This window comes from Eupeodes corollae, chromosome 1, assembly GCF_945859685.1.
Source record: "Eupeodes corollae chromosome 1, idEupCoro1.1, whole genome shotgun sequence".
Classification (NCBI taxonomy): domain Eukaryota; kingdom Metazoa; phylum Arthropoda; class Insecta; order Diptera; family Syrphidae; genus Eupeodes; species Eupeodes corollae.
In genome coordinates this window covers 279,921,365-279,945,075 of record NC_079147.1, presented here as the reverse complement: position 1 = coordinate 279,945,075, position 23,711 = coordinate 279,921,365, and the positions used below count along the sequence as shown (strand labels likewise).

Sequence of the window (23,711 nt, the reverse complement as noted above, 5' to 3'; positions counted from 1 at the left end):
AGGAACAGAAACAACTATTAGACAGTGGAAAGAGAAATGCTTACCTTGAAATGCGTTACGATCACACTCCTGATTCTAAATATAATTTTCCAGAAGCAACTAGCTGGCGGTATGGATGGCTTCACAATGTTAATTGTAAAAACATTAAAATATCGTAGTTGTAGAAATTATGTATGAAATTATGTATTTATTTTATATTACTAAGTTTATCTTTTGTTAAATTGTCACCATTATAAATAAAAACTTTACACATATCTTAGTTTCATCAATTTTTAAGGTTATGTTTTACTTTTCAAGCGTATTTAATAATTACAATAACTTCTTAGGCACGTTTAGTTCACAAAAAAGAAGAACCGAAGCAATTTTCCAATTACAAAAACATTTAGAAAATCATTTTTAAATTCAAATTTTGTTAACGTTTTCATTTCTTTGATTGAATCGATCTTGCCGCATGTAATTTTGCAAAAGGACCAAAGTAAAAAAATACAAAATTTCCAACAAAGATATCATACTCATTCCAACAAAAAGACTAAAAGAACTTCCAAGGTTACCTAAAAGTAAAAACAAATGTCACATAAATCAAGCAATAAATAATCACTTACTTATTAAAATAATAATGTCTGACAGGGTGTCTCTGCGTAACCGTCGGTAAACTTGAGAGTTCATAAATACATGAACAACTGTAAAATTATCTTGAATTCCATGGCTGTAAATGAGGGTTGATAAAATTTATAATTACATTCTTCTCGCAAAATAATCTCACTAAAATGAATCAAACGACTCTATTACAGTCTGCAACCGGGCTTGAGTAATCTTAACATCATATTCCACATTCTCGCAACTATTTGGACAGTAACAAACGCTAGTAGTTTCGATTGTCTTGTTCCTATCAATTTGACTATCTACAAGAAAAAATAACAATATCCAAATTCAAATTATTAATTATTTTCTGTTACACCACAGACCTTCATCTTCAATATAAATACCAAAATAATTATAGGATTTGTACAAGCATGGCAAACTTGTAAAATCACAAACTTTTGCTCGTGACTTTTTGGAATAGTACAAAAACGGAACGCATCCACAAGAGTCAAAAGTTTTCAAAACCCGACATTCAAATTCACAATTATCACTGTTGTAGATTGAAAAATAACGCATATTATGTTCGTGATTGAGTAGACACTGTCGATCTTGAACAGCCAGAGCTTTAAAGCTCTCCGAACAGACTATTTCGGTAGGTCGAATCACAGCAAAGGTCTCTCGATTAACTGGAATGGAATTCGATATCAAGGTTCTATGGGGAAAATCTTCGTTTTGATGGACGAAAAGCTCAACTTCCGAGGAAAGAAATTGATCGAGATCCTTTTGATTTCGTTTTGTGTCTTTCATAATTACTGATAGACCCCCTTCTGGGCCAAATTTCAAAGCCCGTCGTCTTTGATATTTCACGCTAAAATTTCAAAAAATATTATAATTTTTTCTGTAATTGCAAATATGTTTAAGTTTTTATTTGTACCCATAGTCCTTGAAATTAAATGAACAGCAATATCCAGTAAAAGTTTTTCCAGGATAGAATAACTCACTGCATGGCATTATTTTTGATTGAAACCGACAGCGGTACATTAGGTCTGAACAATTCCAGCGAATTAGTTGAAGGAATTCTAACGTTGTCAAATTATTGCCACTGGCTGTGCGTTGTAAGATGTCGAGTTTCTTTTGGTCGAATACCCTTACAATTCCCACCAGAGCATAAAGTTGGTTAAGAGCGTTTATGGCTTCATCCTGGCTCACATTTTTCGGCATAGTTCTGAAATATTTAAAAACATACACAAATGTTAAGACGTACCGGTTTAAATTATGGGGTTTTCCTGCCTTTTTTAAAAATGTCAAGGTTTGACATTTGACAATACACCATTAGTTCAACAAAGCACTGACATTGGGCAGGTTGAGTCGATATAAGAGACATAAAAGTAAGGAAACTTTCTAGTATCTGATTGGCCAGCTGCCAAAAACTACCTTCCAATTAACCAACTTTAATAGAAAGCTGATTGGAAAGTTAGTAAAGAAAAATTTCCGTACTATCAAATCAAGTCTACTTCTGCCAAAATGACAGTTGATCATGTTTTTTTCATTCAACTGAACGCTGAATTTTATTACACTATGATTGATTTATTTCTAACTTCATTTAATGTTTTTTGTAAAAGGGTTCCTTGTCAATTTGAAAAACAAATAGGTAATATTTCTTTTCAATACAAAATACAAATCGTGATGGACTTGCAGCTTGCCTAAAAAGTGTTTTGTAGACAATAATGTTTTTTACAGTTTTTGTACAATGAACTGGAAGACAGAGGATAGTGAAGTATATTTGAAATACTAACCAGCTGCCTTCGTCAAAATTTACTTTCAAAGAATGCAGTTGACTCCAAATGAAATTCCTTATGTTGTCTGAACTTGACCATTGTTAAAATGCACTATAAAAACTGATCAAATGTTTGCAGTTAATGTTAAAAAATCATCTGCAGTGATGATGCCCATGAGGTGCCGTCAATAAGCCATTTTTAATTTTGCAAAATCTTTCGAATCTTAAATTAAATAAAGTCTAAAGATTGAATTAATGAAGCGTTATGTGAAATGTCGTTTAAAGGATTTAAAGCCATTTGGTTTACCTATATTTTCGACCAAGTAGTTTTCATAATCGAATCTATAATTTCTTCAGTTTAGCTAATTTTATTGATTTAACTTACAAGTTTTGAAAAATTTCCTTAACTGCTGGTAGATTGTACATAGTTGGTGGACAAAGAGTGACAGCTGGAAATATTAAATTTGTCAATGGAGTATGATCGCTTTCGATATTCATTCGAATCGGATTGCTTGAAAAATCTCTGTAGAATACAATTACCATTGCGATAGCACAAGAAAACATTGCTACAACAATTACCATCCAAATGAACCTAAAAAGAAAGATACATTTAATTTTAAAACAAAAGAATAAATTCAAAAATGATAAACCAAAAATATATCCTGCTCACTTTCCAAAAAAATTAGTTTCTGTATCATGAAAATATTTAATCCCATGAATACTACTGATTTCACTAAATTCTCTAAAGGTTTTAGAAAATGCACGTCGAAAACGACCAATCTTTTTAAATACTACAAACTCATGTGTAACAAATACTGCCATTTGGTACACTTTTATTTTCTTGGATAGGCACTAACGATAAAATGTTGTATTTGAAAACCAAATATATTCTTTGAAATGTGCATCTGTACTGAACGTAAGGATATTTATAGCTACTAGTTTTAATGTTAAAGCCCTTTAAACGTATTAAGGCAAAGTATATACATTACCAAATCACAGTAAGTTACTTGATTGATATTTAACAGGAGGCTTCGCGGAGGCGGTTTATAGAGCTCAATTATGGATGATTGACGACTCTTTCGTGTGAAAGTGGCTTCTCGAGAAAAAAAACACCATTTGCTTTTAAAGATTTTTCTGTTTATTTTGAATTTAGTCTTATTAGCGTCATCCTAAAAACATGTTTAGTATTCCAATACATTAAATGTCTTCCTTCAAAAAAGAAAATAATAGCTAGGTACTGCATTTCATTGACCTTGGAAATGAAATCTAAAAATACAGTGGATGTGATTAAATTTTCTTGAACTGTATTGACCCAACTTTTGATTTTTGGAAGTTTTTTAAATCAATGAAAACGTGGAACTCTAAAAACAAATTTACTAATTTTTCAAATTCAATTTCACTCGATAACAACACTGTTATACAAATTTCGTAGCGTCGAAGAGCTTGATACGGAAACTTTCTTACTTACTTAAGGTGGCGCTACAGTCCTGTGTAAACTAGGGCTTCACCCAACAAATTTCTCCATCTAGATCGGTCCCTAATTAGATGTTTCGCGCTCCAAGTTGGGAGAGGTCGCTTTCCACTTGTCCTCTACTGTGCTGGCCTGTGGGTGTGGATTCGAAGACCTTCCGGGCTGGAGCATTGGTTTCCATGAGCTCTACGTGACCCAGCCATCTTATTCATATAGTACTTTTATCCTTCTGGCTATGTCTACGTCGCTGTACAGCCCGTACAGCTCGTCGTTACATCTTCTCGTCCACTCCCCTTCGATGCATACGAGACCGTAGATCACACAAAGAACTTCCCTCTCGAAACGGCCCAAGATGCTTTTATCATAGTCCAAGCTTCTGCACCGTATAACAGGACTGGGATGGTAAGGGTCTTATAAAGCGACACTTTAGTCCCTCGAGAGAGGACTTTACCACTCAATTGCTTTCTTAGCCCAAAGAAACAGCGGTTAGCAAGAGTTATTCTGCGTTTGATCTCAGCGCTGGTGTTGTTTTCTGCGTTTACAGCGGAGCCTAGGTACACGAAGTCCTTGACTCCCTCAAAGTTACGTCTGTCGATGGTGACGTTTTGCCAATCCGTCGGTGTTGTTCTCCCAATTATGTCAATGTCATCCGCATATGCTAGTAATAGGACAAACTTTTGAAAGATAGTGCCTCAAGTGTTGACGTGTGAGCTCTGCACTATTCTTTCAAGCACGATGTTAAAAAAAAACGTATGACAGCGCATTACCTTGTCTAAAACCTTTTTGACATCGAAATGTTCTGTTAAGTTGAATTCTCCATGGTCATCCTGCACAAACGGACTAGTTTGGCAGGGATGCCAAAACTAGACATGACTATACAGCTCGTCACTGTAGATGCTGTCATATTCGGCCTTGAAATCAAAGAAAAGATGGTGGATGTCGATTTGGTGTTTTTGGGTTTTTTTCCAGGATCTGCCGTAATGTGAATATTTGATTGACTGTGGACTGTCCTTGTCTAAAACCACACTGATAGCGACCTATCAGGTTTTTGACGATGGGCTTTGGACGTTCACATATTACGGCAGAGAAGATTTCATAGGCGATGTTAAGTAGACTGATTCCCCTATAGTTGGTGTAAATTAGAGGATCTCCGTTTTTCAGGATCAAACAATACTGAGGTTCCATTCATCGGGCATGCTTTCTTCCGACCATATCTTACAGATAAGTTGGTGTATGATCCTAACCAACTTATCTCCAGCTGCTTTAAAGAGCTCGGCATTCAAGAAATCCTCTCTAGCGGCAATCTTAACTTCGTCTTAGTCGGGAGGACGGGATTGTTGGCTTTCGTCGTCTATGTTGAATGGATCATCCTGCCTGACAGCAGAATTCAGAAGTGGTCCTTACATATCCTCATCATTGACTGCGGTTCCACTATGATGTTTCCACTTTCGTCATAGCAGCCTTCGATTTTGCGTTTATGTACCTGTGAATTTCATTTCACCTGTTCATAAAACTTTCGAACTTCATTCCTGCTTTTAAACCTCTCAACATCTTCGACCGCACGCTTCTCATGCCCCTTCTTTTTCCTTCTGAGATGTCGGTGTTCCTCTCGCTTTTTTTGCTCATAGAGCTCATGAACAGCTCTGTTGTTTGGCTGCATTTGCCTGCCGACATTCCTCATCAAACCAGAGGTTCCTTGTTGGTGGCTGTTTGAAACCCAGCACATCAGAGGCGGCTTCTCTGATTGCATCTTGGCAATGTTGCTACTGGTTTTCGATGGTTTGGCGATCTCTGGCGATCGTAGCCGTTCGACGTTGTACCTTCTCCCAGCACCTCCTAGTTTTGTCTTGGGTCTGGAAACCCGAAGTGCTACCTTGGCTACAACGAGGTAGTGGTCCGAGTCGATGTTAGTTCCTCAGAAAGTTCGGACTGACGGTAGATTGATCTGGAGAACTCCAAGTTCCTTTGTGGATGTGGACGATTCGCCCCGCAGCAAAATCTATTGTCGGAAGTGTTGTCGTGCTGGCTGCTTTTCCCGATTATTTCACCAAAGATGTCTTGCCTTCCTAGCTTGGCATTAAAATCGCCCAGGACAATTTTAATATCGTAGCTAGGACACTGCTCATATGTTTTGTCTAAGAGCTCGAAGAACATTTCTTTGGTGTTGTCATCTTTCTCTTCTGTGGGGGCGTGCGCATATCAAGTTAATGTTGCCGAATTTAGCCTTGATGCGTATGGTCATGAGGCGCTCATTGATGCACCTAAAGCTCAAGACTTCCTGCCTAAGTCTGGCTCCAATGACGAAGCCGCATCCAAATAAGAGCTGTTGGTTTTCGTGGTAGCAGTCACCATAATAAATATCGCAGTTTTTCATCCTCTTTTTGCCCGGCCCATCTCACTTGGTCTGTTAAGGGATCTAACATTCCACGTGCTTATCCGAAGTTCGTTGTCCTTAATTCGTTTGCGTTCGTTGTCAACAGTCTCTTTGCAACATCATCGTGTCTAGTAAGCAGGTAGAATCCTATCAGCAACATTTAGTTATCCTCGGTTTTTTTATTCAAATTTGTCTGAACAGTAAGCCAGAATATTTTTTCGTTTTCTCGTGATGGTTAGTGCGTATTACTGTCATGCCAGTGCAGCCTAAAGAGAAATTGACAAAATCCTACAAGAGTAATTCTTGTTATGAAAAGTGATTTCTCAAATTAGCTGTTCGGATTCGGCATATCAGCAGTAGGTTACCTCCATCCCAGACATGAATCACTCACAGGAAAGTTGAGAGTTGTCAGCCACCAGCCCCTGGTTCTCCATGGACTGTTGTGCCATCTAATTTTTCGAGGTAATTTACGTACCGATTGACCAAAGTAAGAAAACATTTCGGCATAGTAATCAATTTTTTAGGAACTTTAAAGCTCTCGTAAACTTTGTACCCCCTGTAAAGTTTGTTCTTAACAACTACAATAAAAGGTAATTTCCACTATCATTACGGAGTGTGGACAAACCGTAGGTTCATTAGTGTTTTGCTGGCGATAAATTTGTGATGCACATTTTATTTCATTAAAAGCTTTACACTTTACCATCATGTGTCAAAAACAATATCATTCACACATAACCCGAAAAAAAAAATTAACCATATCCAATCACAGTTTCACGTGAACTTCTCAAACAACAATGTCATAATTACATATACGTATTGCGAGGGTTGCCAATGGGCGGCATTCACTTACCTAGCGGTTGAATAGTCAAAGCTATAAGTTGAAATTTCCTCTGCGACGCAACGTAGTGTAAAGTTTTCAGATAAAAAGTTAGTGCACACTGATTTTGAGATTCGATTTGAGCTTTCATTAAATTTTAATTTTAAAATTTTGCTTTAAAAAAAAATATATAAATATAAAGAAAAAACAAAAAACACTTGTTTTACACAATGCAATGGAGAGAAGTGGCTCTGGGCCTTTTTTGGCCGATAAAGTTCCTCCGGATATTCGGTCTTTTGCCGAAAAAATCAAGTTGCCATCGAATATAATTTAGGAAGAGGATAAGCAAAAAATTATAGATTCCCTTGCCCGAGAATGGAATGGTGAAGATGAAGAACTTGCCTATGCCGATTCCGAAAGAAAGAGTGAGACAACTATAGATGCAATGTCTACAACATTTGGCGTCAGTCTACCGATGCTATCACGTGCAACGACAGCTGCGTAATAATTGGGCACGAATACACTTCCGACGCTCCCAACCTGGCTACTATGCAAAATAGTACCGAATTAGCACTTAACAGAATTCTTGCAGCCGACCAGGATGCCTTTAAATATGTTTTGGCCAGAAAAAGAAGACACATTGGGACAATAACAGGTTCCAAATCTCCAAAGGAAATCATTAACAACACCAACCGTTTCAAGCCACTTGAAGAAGAAATGGAGGATGTTGATTCTCTTAACTTCGAGAAGGCTGCTCCAGTCAACCTAACTAATAACTAACTAATAACTTTGATGCATCCAACAGCCGCAAAGATTTCCCTGGAGACATTAATATCTGCAACAATACCGGCAAACTGGGTGCTAACGTCAATAACAGCAAAAATTATAACTGCAACACCAGCAGCAACTCAAGCCACAACATTAGACAGAACAACAATTCAAACTGTGACTATAAATAAATAAAATAAAAAAGAATGTGGTGTAGAGGCTTTCTCCTTTACGCCAAAGCAGTGCAAAAAATTTACCAAGATCCTGAAAGGGATTTCGAATAATTTCCACCACCTGAAATCCAAAACGACTAAATGGTCTAAATCGAATAATATCCCGCTCGATCTTTTTCATTGTTCTTTAGAAGATAGGGAAAGCCTTCAAAAAATTCAAAAAATTAAATTCCTACTGAAACACAAGATAACTTAGGATACGGTTAGAAATTCAGACACTAAACAGTGTTTTAGATGCCAGAGATACGGACATGTCCTTAAATACTGTAGTTTTGCAAATAGAGGTGTTAAATGCCTAAAAGACCATGAACCTGGTCAATGTGACCTAGGTTCAAAAACCGAAACATCAGTTGCTTCTTGCGTAAACTACAAAGAACTTGGTCATCCGGCTAGCTACAGAGGCTGTCCGAATCGAATTGCATACATTAAAAAAAAGAAAGAAGAAGCATTGTTTTCAAATAAAAATCATGTTTCTAACCATATTACCAAATTCTCTTATCTTATATCTTCCTTATCTAACTTTGACTACATAATCATAGGCGGTGATTTTAATTCCAGGCACCCACAAACCAGAATGGTTCTAACTTCGCCACTTGGTTCCTCGAGAACCAATTTCTCGATTTCGACATTGTCAACCCAGTTAGCCAGTCTTAAGCCAAATTCAAGGTAATTGACCAGATAACCGGCCGCAAAGCAAACAACACGTAATTAAGCAATCAGGTTCTCTCGTTTCAGAATAACAATTACTCGACCCCATCTGAAAAAGCAGAGGCATTTGCCTCCTTTTATTCTATTTTATATGCCCAAAACACACCATTTTTCGACCCGGTCAAAACCTTGGAGGTAAATACTTTTAATTCTTCTTTCCCAGTTTGGAACGCAAACATACATTTGACAAACTTTTCTTCTCTAAATAATTCCTCTAACAATAGCAATGTATGTATCCTTGATTCATGAAACTTCAGTTGAAAATTTAATCTCATCTCTAAACAATAAAAGGTCAGCTGGTCCTGACCACATTCCAAATTTCATTCTTCGTAAAACCAAACATACGCTTGCAAAGTATCTCATTCCTATTTTTAACAACTGTCTTAACAATTGTTATTTTCCGACTGCGTGGAAAAAAGCTTATCTTATCCCGATAAAAAAAGGCAATTCCCAATATTGCATTGAAAATTTCCGCCCCATATCTCCTCTTTCTAATGTCGGCAAATTATTTGAAAAAATCATACATTTAAAACTATTAAACTTCTTTGATGATATTGAGCCCACGCAATCGGAACAGTTCGTTTTAAAAATTCTTAACAATCTCAGATCAAAAAAATGTACTGTTGCTTGTGCCATTGACCTAAAAAAGCATTTGACTCTATCTGGCACGCCGGCCTTATTTATTAAAATTCTGATTAGTTTTCTGTCTAACCGCTGTCTTTCTTACAACTTTGAAGGTTCAACCTCTTCACCAGTCAATATCTTCTCGGGAGTACCTCAAGGATCCATCCTTGGGCCCCTCCTTTTCAACTTGTACTTATTTGATTTTCCTACACAACACGTCAAATCTAAGGCCATCCTCTATACTGATGACACAATCCTATATAGTTCTGATGAGAGACCCCATGAAGCATTGAACCTTGATAAATGTGAGCTTATCTGTTTTCGCAATGCGGCTGGTAAAGGCCACCACCTTGCTGTTCGTGCAAGCCGATATCTCAAGCTATCCATAGATGGAAAATCAATTCCTTTAAAAAAATCGATTGACTTGGGGGTCAATCTTCACGAAAGATTTAAAATGAATCCACACGTGAGAAAAGCTCTAAACAGCAAAGCTACAGCTGCTAAGTTAAAACTGTTGCTCAATTCTACTAACGTTGAACCAAAAACCAAACTTTTAATGTATAAGCAATTAATACGCACTTTAATATCTTATGGGTTCCTTATATGTTCCAAATTACACCGAATGTTGTACTTGATCTAAAGAGATTCGAAAGTGTATAAATAAGCAGCGCAGACCATAAATAAGCAAAGTCTATAATGACTCAAAGATCTCTCAGCTGCTTTACTATCTAACCAGACTTTCAAAAAACAGAATCTCAGCATCATCATATCACGATAACTTTCTTCTTCAAAGCATTTTTATTAACAACATCAACTGGTCTCTAAATGGATAGATATTATAAATGTCTCCAATTAGTATCCTCAATGAAGGGTCCAACGCAGTTTTAGAAATCGCGGTCGATAATCTTTTGACTTCACCATTTTACATAAAACAGGTCCCAGGCACCTATAGAGGCTAAGTAGCTCAACATCTCTATATCAAATTGAAAGATAGATAATACAAATAATTGCAACGCCTAGACTGAACTCATCCAATTATAATTGGACTAACTTAAGTTCCTATAATATTAACTCAAATTTAAATACAAAGGGTTTCGTGAACATTTTTTGTCATTTCTCTTGAATTTTTCGGCATTGAATTTGGAAATAAAGACGAGTTGGAAAAATGTAAGTTCAATTGAATTTTTCTGATAAAGAAACACAAATAGAAGACCGGTCAGTATTACGGAAAAGATAGCAGTTGTAGCGAATGGATTCACCACCAACAGGGAAAAAGAAAATTAGGAAATATTTTGGAAGAAAACGGATTCTGAGCTCAATAGTTTCGGTCCACCAATTTTTATTTTAGAATCACATTCACATTATTAAAAATTTCGAGTCAAAAAATGTGTTGTTCAATTTTTTATTAGTAAGAAAATCTGTCACTTAATTTTTCAACACTTCAATTTTGTATAATGTCTTTTTAGAATAAAACTTATAATTGAAGTCTATGGAATTATATGTTCATGGTTTAAGATCAACTTACAGCCTTTTTATGAGTATCAATTTGATAGTCGATGATTTCTATTAATTGTTTGATAAGTTGGTATTATGGGTATCAATTGATAATTTAAGACCGATTGTTAATACTTTTCAAATGTTCATTGTGCATAAGTTTTGTTTATTTTGTTTGACGTTTCACACGTGAAATATTTGTTTTTTGTCAGCCACGGAAGAGAAAGTTCTTAGTGCGAAAATGTAAATTGCTCTTATAAAAAATTACTTTGTTTCCTAATACGAAATTCCTTTATGTAGGAGCAGAATAGTAAGCAACAGAAAATCAACAGCAATTGCAATTTATGCTAATTTAAAAACTACAAGCATATAATTTATACTGTAATTACCCTTTCTTAAAAACAGTGAACCACAAAAATAAATAAGCACTAGTTGTTGTTCCATACAAAGGCTAAACTAAAATTAAATCCTGTTAAAAATATGAGAAAAAATACATTCTATATGACGTGATTATGTATGATGCACATCACATGAGGCAAAACTTACCGTTTTTCATTTGGTTTATCTGCAGAACATAACTTTTGGTTTTTCATTTGTGTTTTCTACGTCAGCAGCGTTGGAAGGTTAATTATTTATTGGTGCAGTTAGCTTCCTTTTTTTGTTGTGTTTTTAGTTGCTTATCTCTTTTTTAAATAAATTTTTTCAGTTTACAATTATTTATAAATTAATTAAAAGAAATGGCTCCAAGAGGTAAGGAACTAAGCATTGAGTTAAAAAAAGTAATAATTAGACACTATTTGGAAAACAAATCGGACCGCGAGATTGGCAAAATTGTTTAAAAAAAAGTCCATCTACAATGCACTAAATAATAACCAAACTTAACACCATTGGAAGTTTGAAAAATGAACCTCGTTTTGGACCACCCCGGAAATTTACTCAACAGGAATGCCGAATAATTGTAAAGAATGTGAAAAGAAACCCGAAAATAAGTGCCCCAAAGATAACAGCAGATATACCCAATAAGTCATGCAACCCCCAAACAATTCGTCGAGTGCTCCACCAATCTGGTTATCACGGTCGAAATATTAGAAAGAAACCTTTTATAAGCAAAGTAATCGCCAAAAACTTCTTCTATTTGCAAAAACCCATGAATTAAAAAAAGCAGATTTTTGGAATACTGTAATTTTTTCCGATAAAAGTAAATTCAATATCCATGGTTCTTACGGGAGTGAAAAGGTTTGGAGAAAAAAGATACAGAGCTTGATCCAGCGAATATGTCAGGAACTGTAAAGCACGGAGGTGGGAACGTTATGGTGTGGGGTTGTATGGCAGCGCATCTGGCGTCGGTAAATTAGTGTTCGACTATTTAAATATCTTAAAGAACAACCTTCAAGAAAGTGCCAGAAAATTGGATATGGGTAGGTCATTCGCCTACCCGCAAGACAATGATCCTAAACATACCTCAACCGCTGTTAAAGAGTGGCTACTGATAACGTTCCAACCCAGCTTAAAACACCACCTCAGTCCCCCGATTTGAATGTCATAGAACATTTATGGGAGCATCTCGCACGTCTAGTTAGAAAACACGAGATTTTGAATAATTATCGTCTCAAGTGTGTTCTTCAAGAGGAATGGTCTAAAATTGGCCAAAACATAACTCAAAATTTGGTTAACTCAATGCCTTCTCGGATGAAGGCAGTTATTAAGTCCAAGGGGTACCCAACGAAGTACTAAATCGATGAAAACGATGCAAAATCTGTTATTAATTTAATATTTCATTGAACTGCTTACTAATTGTTCAAAAAAGAAAGCATTTACCGCCATTCATTTTGAACCACAACAGTTGCAGTGCGGGAGAAAGACAGCAAACTCCAAAAGGTTCGATGCCTTCTTGGTACGAGAATCGAAGTGGAATCTATTTTTATCGTCGGGAGACCTTAGAAAGGAGTTAAATGCCCCAGTCACATGCCGGACAATTAGAAATAGGCTTATAGAAATGGACTTGATTGCGCATTCTGCAAGGAAAGTTACACTGCTCAGCCAAATAAATATTAAAAATCGATTCACTTTTGCAAATTCAATTGACTTAATTTATTGACCAATTTGTGTAATAACTGTGATTAGTGGAAATATATGTAGTTTTCCGTTGGCTTATAGAATTCAATGCAGCCAAATTGGAAAAATGTCTTGTGTGATATAAGACAAAGATACATTTATTTGGATCCGATGGAAAACCAAAGGTAAGGCGTCCGCATACGATCCCAAACACACGATAAAGATCGTTAAGCATGGCGGTGCAATGTTTTGACGGTCGCAGGTTACGTTGATATCCTTAAAAATATAATGTTGACATTTGCCTCCACAATCCCCGGACTTAAATCCTATAGAGCATCTATGGGAAACATTAAAAAAGAGGCTGGGTGGATTTAAATCCAAAAATTACTTGTGCCAAGTAAGTCGACTCCATGGCTCGCAGGTGTACCGAAGTACTAAAAAATCTTGGTGGCACAGCAAAATATTTAAAAAAAAATTATATTTTATCGTTTTAGTTCAAGAAAAATTGTGTTAATTAGTTTTAAGTAAGATATTTGAATTTTGAATCAATTTTTTTCTTTACTCTAATATTGGAAGCGTACTTCAATCACCCCTATTACCGATGTTGTAAACGACAGAAAAATATTCGACACGACACAACCTGAATTCCATAAATTTTTTTCAACTTTTGTCACTCGTTTTGTTGTCGTGTGTAAATGTCAAGGGTGTTCAACGCTTTCATTCAGGATTCTGTAAGACGAAATTAAACGACGATAATGAGGAAAAAACGACGGTATCTCTCGTTTGAAAATTTGCTCACAACGAAGAAATGGAAGTTCGCAAAACTGTAACTTTTCTTGTTAAATAATTTATTTTATGGAATTTATTATTATTTTTAGTTGAAATTACTTTCAGGTCTTTTTTCTTGCGTGGCTCTAAAAGGAGTTATTAAAAAAGGCTCAAGTAGGTATCCTCCATCACCTGTTTTTTAAAAAGTGAATATTTTTAAAATTTAACATTAAATTGTTTCACCTACCTAAGAGCCATGTATTTCTTTCACCGCTATTGAAATTAGCCAGCAGCATGTACCTTATTTCACTTGAATTCCATGCAAGTACATCATGACTCGCTCCTGGATGTCTTGCATCAATGTATCGAATGCGCATTTTGTGATCGCAAACCTTGATATTGAAATGAAAAAATACTTACTAACAAAAATAAGCAAAATACTAACATCGCATTGAGGCTAAATTAACCTTTTCTGTTATAGTAAAAGTGTTGGCCTACTTTTTTGGGAGTGAAAATTCGTAAGTGTGTGCCATCTACACATCCTATAACGCCAGGCAACCCTGTCTTATTAGAAGCAAAGCATAGCTTCAGATTTGTCTGCATCTTTCATTTGAAATCGAATCCATTTGGGGCAAATATGAACTTCCATGACGTTTATGATTGAAATCGTTGCCAGCGCCGGCCGTGTAAGTAACTTTTCTCCGCTAAAATTCTTAAGGTGACTGTGAGTCTCAATATTATTGGAATCGATTCTTCAAAAATAGAAAAACAAAACTTTTGCAAAATATTAATTAATTTTTGAAAGAAAACATAAAAACACATTTTTTTTAAATTATTTGTTCATTAGAAAAAAAAAATATTAAGTTTTGGATTTGTTTGGTTCTTGCAACGTTTTTGGTAAAAATCAATTAAGGGCTTCGGTTTCATCTCATATTCTGAGCTTTCAGCTTCTTGCAGCGTTTGCTAGGACATGAGACTATTATAAAAGGGCATATCCGCTGGAGGAACATATTTTTTTGCCAAAGTCATCACATCCTCATACTTTTAAGGGAAGGCTGTTGATGTTGAGTATTTTTGGTTTAAATGGGTGTGGGTTACTTTCACAGTTTGATTTCATTTCAATCTCGTAAAGTAAATGGAAGCTGAGATACTTTTGATGTTTCCTTCTTTGGCATAACAAAATCTTCGATATTTTGAAATGTTCCATTTAATCTTATCTTTGTTTGGCACTTTTTTTTGTAGAACGGACCTTAAGCTGGTCTTTAAATCAAATATATCCTGATTGGTCACTGATATCACTTTAAATCTTTTCGAACATTTTTCCACTAAGTAAATAAAGACGTTCTACTCGTCTCTTTTGTTTTTCAAAACGCCAAAAGAGCGATCGCAGGGTTAAGAAACTATGACCCGGTTCTGGTAAGTGATGTTCAATGACGGAGATATTCGTGAGCTTTACACGAGCATATATGTAAGTATTGGACGAGAGTATTATTTTTATTTTGAGCTCCGTAATTATCAGAAAATAAGTATAGTTTGGTAAAACTTTCCCCCAAAAAGTTGTCAATAAAATGTTGGAAAAAGCTGATAACTTCATTTGAACCTGTTTTTCCTATAGTTTCGTCGTACATGTACATGTGCCTTTTTTGTACTACATTGGAAAATACAAAAATTGAAAACCCATAACTGTGTTTTGTTAAAAACATCACAGGATGGTATTAAAGGAAGATGCAAATTTAGTTGAAAATCGAAAGTTATGCACTCGACCGTTGAGTCTACCAAGCACAAAGCGCTTTTTTCACGTAAATCTTCATAAAACGCTTTAGCCTTCTGTTTATGAAGGTCTTGGGCAACTTTGAGTGTTCTTCTTCTGATTCAGATGCTGCATTTGTTTGTTGATGAATCTGACACGTCTGGCAAGTATCTGATCTAGGTGAACCGAACGATAGCTTGAAATTTTTCGAAAAATATTCCCTGTAAAAATCGTATGATACTTACGGTTACCATTTTATTCACTCTTCAATGCAAAAACTTCAGGTTCAAACATCTCTTAATAAAGGCCATACATTTTTTTTACATTTAAGTCGGAAGGTAAGTATCTCGATTCTTTATTTTGGCTACAGTTTAATGTGAGTGTCAATGTTTTGGATCACATATTCTGGAATCTTGTTAGCTCTGTTTAGTTGTCGACCTCTCATGTCCGAAGGTGCTGTAATTTTTCCAAGAAAGAAACTAGAGGGTCTTTCAACCCTACGTTTGCCATCTACATGAACTGAACAAAGTGCTTTTTTGCAAACTTCTATTTCATGGTGAACCCCCGCATAAAATATTTGTTTTGGTATTTTCTTACCTCATTTCCACTGGCAGATCGACGCCTTTGAACTGAATTTTGCCGTATCAATCCACACAAATAATATGCATCTTGTTTTTCGTTGTTGCACAGCTCATAAAACTCCTTAAAAACTTTCGCATACAAATCAAGGCGTTCATTGTCAAAATACATTTTTTGCAACTGCAGGCCTGGCCCATTGTTTTTGCTGCAACAATATCACCTTTGCGGTTTTTATATTTCTTTCTTTCTGCTCTTTTCCTTTTTGCACGCGCTTTTTTGCTGCATAAAGGACAAACAAACAATGGATGGATATCGAAAAATAAGATTCAATTTCACTCATTTTCAATGCTTAATCAAACGAAATCACAGCTCACATTCAAGGCAACAACTGTTGCATTTCAATAAACTAAACAAAAAACGAATGGCACATTCTTATCTTAAAAGAAGAACTGTTTAACTGTATATGAAAAGCTTTTTTAGTACGGGGCAAAAACAATACAACTTCAGGAGTTGTCTTATTCTGGCCCCATTCAAAAGGCAAAGTTAACTCCATAACTGGGTTTCTCTAATGCAGAGTCGAGATAGATGACTTTTAATTACACCGAACGGCGTGATTTTATATCTGGTTGTTCAACTGGGTGCTTCAATTAATATTGTATTAAAATAATTAAAAACTAAAACCACTTAGCCTCATAATTCATTTTATTTTTTTTATTAATAATTTATTTAATAACAAAAAAGTTATACACACAGATTTTAATACAAATTTACAATTTCGTTACTTTTGAATATAAAAAGTAAATACGAAAAACAATCATAATATTTCTTGTTGTAACTATTTTAAAGTTGTGAAACTAAAGATTACAAAATAATTCTTCTTTGAAGACAGTTTTGTTTTTAGTGTTATTTTGTTTCTTAATAATTTATTTTTATTTTTTTTTTCATTATTTTTTACAGGATGCAAAATTCAAAATTATTAATAAAAAAAATTGTAATACAAGTATAAAATAATTTTAGTGTCAAATTTAAAAATAAAATACACATTCAAGAAAACGAAATTTAGCTCAACGAGATCCGTATTTTTCTTCTTTTTCTTTTTCGAAATTTTCTCTATTCTCTTTTCTCTTATACCTGATTCCTGCTTACTTTGTGCCATTAGTTATTTTAAAATGGGGATTAGGTATTTGTGTTTATTTTGTATATTTTATTTTCGAATTTATTTTAAGAGTTTTTTGTGTATTTTTATTTTAATTTTCTTCTTTATGTTTGTGGTTTGATAGAATATTAAACTAAGTTATTATCACATTCAACAGAATTACACCATTAACCATTTAACTAGGATGTACGAGTAGTACCATTTTTGGTATTTACTGTTGTAGTTTTATCTCTACAGGCGAATCAAAGCATTTTATCCTTTGGATTTGCCTGAGGATTAGAAGGTGGTGGTGAAATTGGTGGAGTGAGCGTTGATGAAATACCTGGATGTGTTTTGGGTAAGATTGTTTCGGTTTTTGAATCTGATGAGACTTCTCCTTTTTCTGTCTTTTTTAACTGAAAATTATAAATTTATTAGATTAGTTATGAATAATTTATATTTTATATTGTTGTTGTTAAATCTTACGGCATCAACAAGAAGATTTTTCTCATCAGCAGCATCCAAGTCCTTTGCTTTGTCTTCAAGAAGAGGTGCCATATCTTGAATCTCTTCGGCCACTCTCATTGCGTTGTCGGCTTCTTTAATACTCTTCGCGATAGCTTTTTCAATTTTCTCTTCGGTTTCGATTATTTCTTCTTTGTCGAGGAGGTCTAGCAGTTCTTCGACTAGTTTTTCACTAAGTTTCACATTTTCCCTTCCGATTATTTCCACCACCTAAAAATGAATGACATTTATAATGTAACTAGGGATGATAAAAACGAATAGAATGACTTACCTTTAGAACCTCTTTGGCACTAATTGCACCATCTTGATCGACATCTATTTTACTTAGTACCTTCTCTATCGTATTCAATTTCGCTTCGTCAGAGGTTTCTTGCATCTTAGATTGAAAAAAAAAGAGGTTGAACCTTTGGAAAAATACATCGAAAAATAAAAAAACTCTACCAATTTAATAGCGTTGACCAATTCATCAACCCGAATGAGAGCATCGGGCTTGGGCCTTAAATCGGGTGCAACATCAACTTGTTGAAGTTTCTTGCCTTTTTGCTCAAGATCATTCAGCACCTTATCCAATTGTCCAATCATGGAATTCACCTTTTTGAATAGGATCTTTGCACCACGACTCTCTTTCACTGACTCCTTAAGTTCAGTTTGAGTTGTTGTGATCTAGAAAAAAGAAATCAGTTGCAAGTGATTGTGTGACTCCGAGATCAACTTACCTCACGCAATTCTTCCAAATCTTCTTTGTAGTCTTCAATCTCCTCCTTAAGATCTTTGATGGTTTCCTTCTCGACTAATAACTGCTTGCTTTTGCCAACGACGGTCTTTAAAGCTTCACCCAACAGTTTCACATCATTAGGCGATAGGGTATTATCTGAAGCAGCAGCAGCGGCAGGTTTCTTGGCTAGTGGCTCGCTAGCACTCATTATTAATGGCTCTTTTGAACCAATTTTTGGCGCCTTATCCAACAATTCCTCTGCCTTCTGTTTCTCTTCCTCACGCTCTTCGTCACGTTCTTCCTTGATTTTGCGTTCCTCTTCTTTGATAATTTCAATCTTCGTTTTATTATCGATCTTTCCTTCACGCTCTCCAATGGCGGCCTTAGTTTGCGTTCCAAGCACATCGGGTAGCACACGAATAGTTTCCTTAAGTTTATGCGTGGTTGAAGCATCATCCGAGATCATCAAGGCCCGCGATAGCAACAATAAAGTGTTAGGAACTTTCTCATTCAGACTCAGGTCAATCCATTCTTGCAGCTGAGATCGCAGTTTCTCCGCCGATAGTCCGTATGCCCGCATGCCTCTTGTCTTGCAAGCCTGCTGCAATTCAAACAGGTCCAACGCATTCACTCCCTCTCGGGCGATATCGCGATCGTCGGCCGCTAGACTCCTCAGCTTCAAGCGCAGCTGGAAACGCAACAGGTTGGTTGTTGCCATAGTTTGCAATTCAAGCACCCGACATAGCGCCACCAATTGTTCTCGACTTAGCGAGTCCAGGGTTATTTCGTCTTGGAATTGTTTGGAGAACTTTATAATATCCTCACTGTCAACAAACTCGTTGGGATCTTTGATTTTCTGGAAGAACTCGGCGAAGGCCTTCGCTTCTTCACTGTTATGATCACTGTGCTGCACCGACATTTCGTCGAGGGTCTTCTGCAAGAACTTCGCCATTTCTAATCTCACTTTAAGATTGTGCTTCAGCTTGTCTTCAATGTCCTGGTTGGTCTGGAATGTCGAGGGTAACATTCCAGGGAAAAACTTGATGAAAACCGGCAACAACAGCTCCATAAAGGGCACAATAATGAAAATCGAAAATGGTATCAAACGGAAGAGATCCGAAGTGGTTCGGACGAGAAGTTTGTTTTCTCGACGTGTCAAGGTTTTGCCATTAAGTACTCGACCCAAAAGCTTTCGACAAATGTTTATATCGATAAACAAAAGCCGAAAACCATGATAGTAATGGACAATTTCATCCCAGATTCGTTGTTTGAGGGATTTTTTCACTGGAACTGGTTTGGGGATTTCAGGAGCGCTGGTCCTAATTTGTAGATTTTCCTTTTTTATTAATTCCTCTTGCTCTTTCTGTTTGTTTTTCATAAGTTTAACAGTCTCTTCAACTTTTGAAGAAGATTGCTCTGACAGCCTGCTGCTGACCGAAATGTATCGAATTTGTCGGCCAAAGGGATCATGAGCGTACAAATTTGAATTACCAGCCGTCTTCCAGCCATCATCGGGATTGCAGCACGTTGTTGAAGCAGGGAGAACTCTTCCACCACCGCCAAGATGTATGTAGCTGTATTTTTTTATTTGCTGATGAGCAATTATTGAACGATGGTGTGGTCGGGTATCTGAAACGAAATAGAATTTCAACTTTAAGCAAATTGTAGATTCGCAAATGGAAAAAAAAACGTCTGCGAAGATGACTTTCCCCCCGAAAGTAAATAAGAGGTAAAGATGTCTTTGACTGGGCATCCAAGTCTCAGATCCATAAGTAAGTACTGCTGACCATAGCCTTATACAGAAGCACTTTTAATTTATGGTGAGATTTTTGGGTTAAAAAAACTAGATTGGACCACTTCAAATTGGTGTTCACCTGCCGTTATTGCTCTTGGGTTTCCAATATTTCGGGTAGACGAAGCTAACATGTACTTTGTGTTTCTTGTTCCAACTTGTTCCAAAGATGTAAATGTCGTCTGCATAAGCCAGTAGTTGGATTTTTGAAGATTGTAGATGTTTCAGAGTCTTGGATTGCTTTCTCCAACGACAGGTAGAAGAGGATGCGCGCCTGCCCATCCCCTAGTCAGAGTCCATTGTAGATGTTGACGGGTTTGGATAGCAATCCGGATACCTTTAATTGGCTTGAAACGTTGGTCATGGTTAATGTAAGTAATCAGTTTATTTGGGAAGTGGCTTTGAAGTCTATACACAGATGGTATGATGGAACGTTAAATTGTAATGCCTTATTTTAAACATACATATGTATATGACGATTCGAGAAATACCTGCTACAGCAGCAACATTATTTAGTTTTTTTTTTTTATCAAGCAAGCAGTTTCAATATTTCTTTCGACATTGGAAGTTTGAGAGATCAACAAATTCTGACAATAATAGTTCCTGAATAATTAGTTTATACGCCCTAAGGTATACTTTGTACGTTTCAAATGTCAAAAGTTAACATCTTTAAGAGTTACACCAGCCTTAATAGATGTATGTATGTATATATATGTAATAAAACCTTTTGATGGAACGCCCTTTATAATTTTGTCCAACTTTAAGGCTTGGGTGTCTTGCAGATGGTGATTTTAGATGCTCGAGAGAGGACTTTTCTTCTCAATTGCCTTCTTAGTCCAAAGAAGCAGCGATTTGCAAGTTTCGTTTGATTTCAGCGCTGGTGTCGTTGTTTATGTTTATAGTGGAGCCTAGGTAGAAAAAGTCCATAATTACCTAGAAGTTATAGCTGTCTATGGTGACGTATACAAGCATATACTTGGTCTTGCCCAGATTGACCACTAAACCCATCTTCTTCGCTTCCGTCGCAATGCTCAAAAACGATCCACGCTTTGATCTTCTAATTGTGTCAATATCATCTGAGTATCCGAGTAATTGGATGAACCTTTGGAAGATTGTTTTTCTAATTTTGACGGTTGAGTTTTTCACAATTCTTTCCAGAACGATATTGAAGAAGTCGCATGGCAGTGCATCGCCTTGTCTTACCCCTTAATTGACATCATCAGCATCGGTGAGAACTTTTCCTACCTTGATAGAGCAGCGTGCATTCTCCATCATCATTCTGCACAAACGGATAAGTTTGACAGGGATGCCAAAACTAGACATTGCTCTGTAGAGCTCTTCCCTAAAGATGCTGTCATAAGCGGATTTAAAATCTATAAAGAGATGGTGGGTATCGATTTGAAGCTCCTGGGTTTTTTCCAAGATCTGTCGTTGTTGACGAACGATTTCAGACGTTCATATAATACGGCAGAGATAATCTTATATGCAATGTTAAGTAGGCTGATACCTCTGTAGTTGGCGCAATTTAGAGAGTTTCCGGCCATATTTTGCATATGCGTTGGTGCATGCTCCCTACCAAGTCATCGGAAGCTGCTTTAAATAGTTCGGCAGCGAAGCCGTCATCTCCAGCATCTTTGTTTCACTTCAGTTTAGATATAGCTATCTTCACCGAACACATCTGAATATTTGGGTACGCTACTGGTTTTGTATCGAGTAGCAACCGACATAATGTAGTACTAAACTTGTTTAAGAAAGTCAGAACCACGCGATAGGTGCATTTTTGGAAATAATCTCATATCTCCAAGACAAAAACAAAAATTGAGCAAAACCCTTACGAATTACAAGTATCTCAAAAAAGACGCAAAATCTCAGCCGGCAGATTTGACTCATCTGAACCTGATCTAGACATTTGCATTTACTTAACCTAGAAAAAAAATATGATAATTAACATATTGATGAACATTCAACTAAATGGACTTTGTATTTACACTTGCAAACAATTGATTGCCAAATTTTATAAAGAATCGATAAGAAGACGATACTCTAACCAACAACAAAAATGAAAAACAACGTACAGCCAGCGGCAATCTACATATCACGCAACTTGTCAGTCGGCGGCATTTTAGTCAATGTCTGGTACAAGATTCTGAACATTTTAAACCAAACCAAGGAAATCATTATAATAAAACAGGTGGTTTTATTGATGAAATTTACTTTAAGGTAAAAGTAAAATTTGTTATGGTTAATTTCGTCAATGACACCAAACAAAGAATAAAATAAACTTACGTAAGTCGTCCACCTCCACGCACTTATCATCTCTTAAACTTCTTCACACAAAAGAACAAACTAGAAGAAGAAGAAGAAGCAGGTAGAAAGTTTTATTTGTTATGAGTTCTTTCTCGAGATTTCTTCTTGTAGGATCTTTTGTTTTAGCACCTTCACAACTAGTCTAATTAGAATAGACACAAAAATTATGGAAAACAACAGAGAAAACAACTAGACATTGGGGCAGCAGCTTCATGTACAAATAGAAAAACACAAAAGTCCCCGGCCACACGACACCGACAAAACGGCACGGCACGATGGCAGAACGGGTGAGACGACCACGAAAACAGACGCACAGCTGATGTAATTCTGCGATGATGCGTGGAAAATTTTGCATTTCTTCGAATCTAAGAAATATTTAGAACGAAAAGAATAAATACTCACATTTATTTGAGAATCCAACAGGGGATTTTAGTCCAAATTTGAAAACAGCTTTTTGCTGGCGAATTAGGAAATTCATTTTGATGGGAAGAAAATACTTTCAGTAGTTTGGGGAATGATGATTGATTTGTGGTTCTGTTCTGGTTGGGTTGCGGTTGCTGTTGAGTGTTGAGAAAATCTTCCTATAATAAGCATTACAATTATTACAGATATATATGTAAATAATTATAATTGTCAAAAACTTACGACGTCTTATAATTTAGTTGAAGTTCACTCAATTGTTTGATAGTTTCAAAACTTTCCTTACTATTTTTATTTTATTTCGTATTAGTTCGTGTGTTTTTAACCAATTCGTGTGTTTTCTTTTTATTTAAGACAAGACGAACTTCTGATTTTACTATTTACTATTAAGCGACACTAGCGCCAAGATGTGGAAATAGATTTTTTGGATCTGTTTGTTTGAAATTAAGGAAGTTGTTCTTTTAAGGCATCAACACAAGATGTAAGTTGACAATATGCATGTTGACAAGTTCATGAAGTTCTTTTAAATTGTTAGTTTAACATCAATTTATTGTACATACTTACAAGGGTAAGTCTTTTAGATATGATCAAAAAAAGTGTTGCAAATTTTTTCACCGACCAGAATGATTGAATATACAAATATGTACTTTAAACATTTTGAATCCAATAGTCACTTCACGATTTTCAACTCTTTCTTTATTTGTTTTTATTATACTCTCGGCCATACAAAGTTACAGATGGTGTGACTTTCCTGCACACATTGTTGGGCATGGATATCGTCTTCATGCCTTGATGATCTTATTCAACCAATACGTGG

The 23,711-nt window shown here is 35.9% G+C and overlaps 2 protein-coding genes across 4 annotated transcripts; both read right to left on the bottom strand.

Annotated features, from left to right (window-relative positions):
- Positions 1 to 198: 198 nt before the first annotated feature.
- On the bottom strand, positions 199 to 16,171 carry LOC129950811 (sodium channel protein Nach). Its single transcript, XM_056062731.1, has 8 exons — positions 16,019 to 16,171; positions 15,448 to 15,617; positions 2,745 to 2,951; positions 1,517 to 1,807; positions 966 to 1,450; positions 764 to 902; positions 603 to 706; positions 199 to 551 (listed from the first exon to the last, which is right to left on the bottom strand). Exons 1-8 carry the CDS (start codon positions 16,169 to 16,171, stop codon positions 403 to 405), a joined length of 1,698 nt encoding a protein of 565 aa, XP_055918706.1. The 3' UTR covers positions 199 to 402.
- A 513-nt stretch (positions 16,172 to 16,684) lies between these two features.
- LOC129939190 (mitochondrial proton/calcium exchanger protein) lies at positions 16,685 to 23,291 on the bottom strand. Of its 3 annotated transcripts, none has more exons than XM_056047107.1 (7): positions 23,181 to 23,291; positions 22,877 to 23,055; positions 18,377 to 20,004; positions 18,102 to 18,323; positions 17,932 to 18,036; positions 17,622 to 17,870; positions 16,685 to 17,551 (listed from the first exon to the last, which is right to left on the bottom strand). In XM_056047107.1, exons 2-7 carry the CDS (start codon positions 22,950 to 22,952, stop codon positions 17,399 to 17,401), a joined length of 2,433 nt encoding a protein of 810 aa, XP_055903082.1. In that variant the 5' UTR covers positions 22,953 to 23,055; positions 23,181 to 23,291; the 3' UTR covers positions 16,685 to 17,398. The 3 variants fall into 3 exon arrangements, with proteins under 3 accessions (XP_055903082.1, XP_055903081.1, XP_055903083.1); XM_056047106.1 differs by having other exon boundaries at positions 23,120 to 23,277; XM_056047108.1 differs by having other exon boundaries at positions 22,877 to 23,031; positions 23,120 to 23,266.
- Between the last annotated feature and the right edge of the window lie 420 nt (positions 23,292 to 23,711).

What these genes read in the sequence shown, in the direction of transcription:
- LOC129950811 (XM_056062731.1), bottom strand. Translation starts at nt 16,171, where the DNA reads ATGTATTTTGACAATGAACGCCTTGATTTGTATGCGAAAGTTTTTAAG. An exon ending in GATCTGCCAGTGGAAATGAG is followed by an intron (nt 15,618 to 16,018) that starts GTAAGAAAATAC and finishes AAAAATTTCAAG; the next exon opens with CTATCGTTCGGTTCACCTAG. An exon ending in AGACATTATTATTTTAATAA is followed by an intron (nt 552 to 602) that starts GTAAGTGATTAT and finishes TTTTACTTTTAG; the next exon opens with GTAACCTTGGAAGTTCTTTT.
- LOC129939190 (XM_056047107.1), bottom strand. Translation starts at nt 22,952, where the DNA reads ATGAATTTCCTAATTCGCCAGCAAAAAGCTGTTTTCAAATTTGGACTA. An exon ending in TGTTGGATTCTCAAATAAAT is followed by an intron (nt 20,005 to 22,876) that starts GTGAGTATTTAT and finishes ATTTCGTTTCAG; the next exon opens with ATACCCGACCACACCATCGT. An exon ending in TGGTCAACGCTATTAAATTG is followed by an intron (nt 18,037 to 18,101) that starts GTAGAGTTTTTT and finishes TTTCAATCTAAG; the next exon opens with ATGCAAGAAACCTCTGACGA.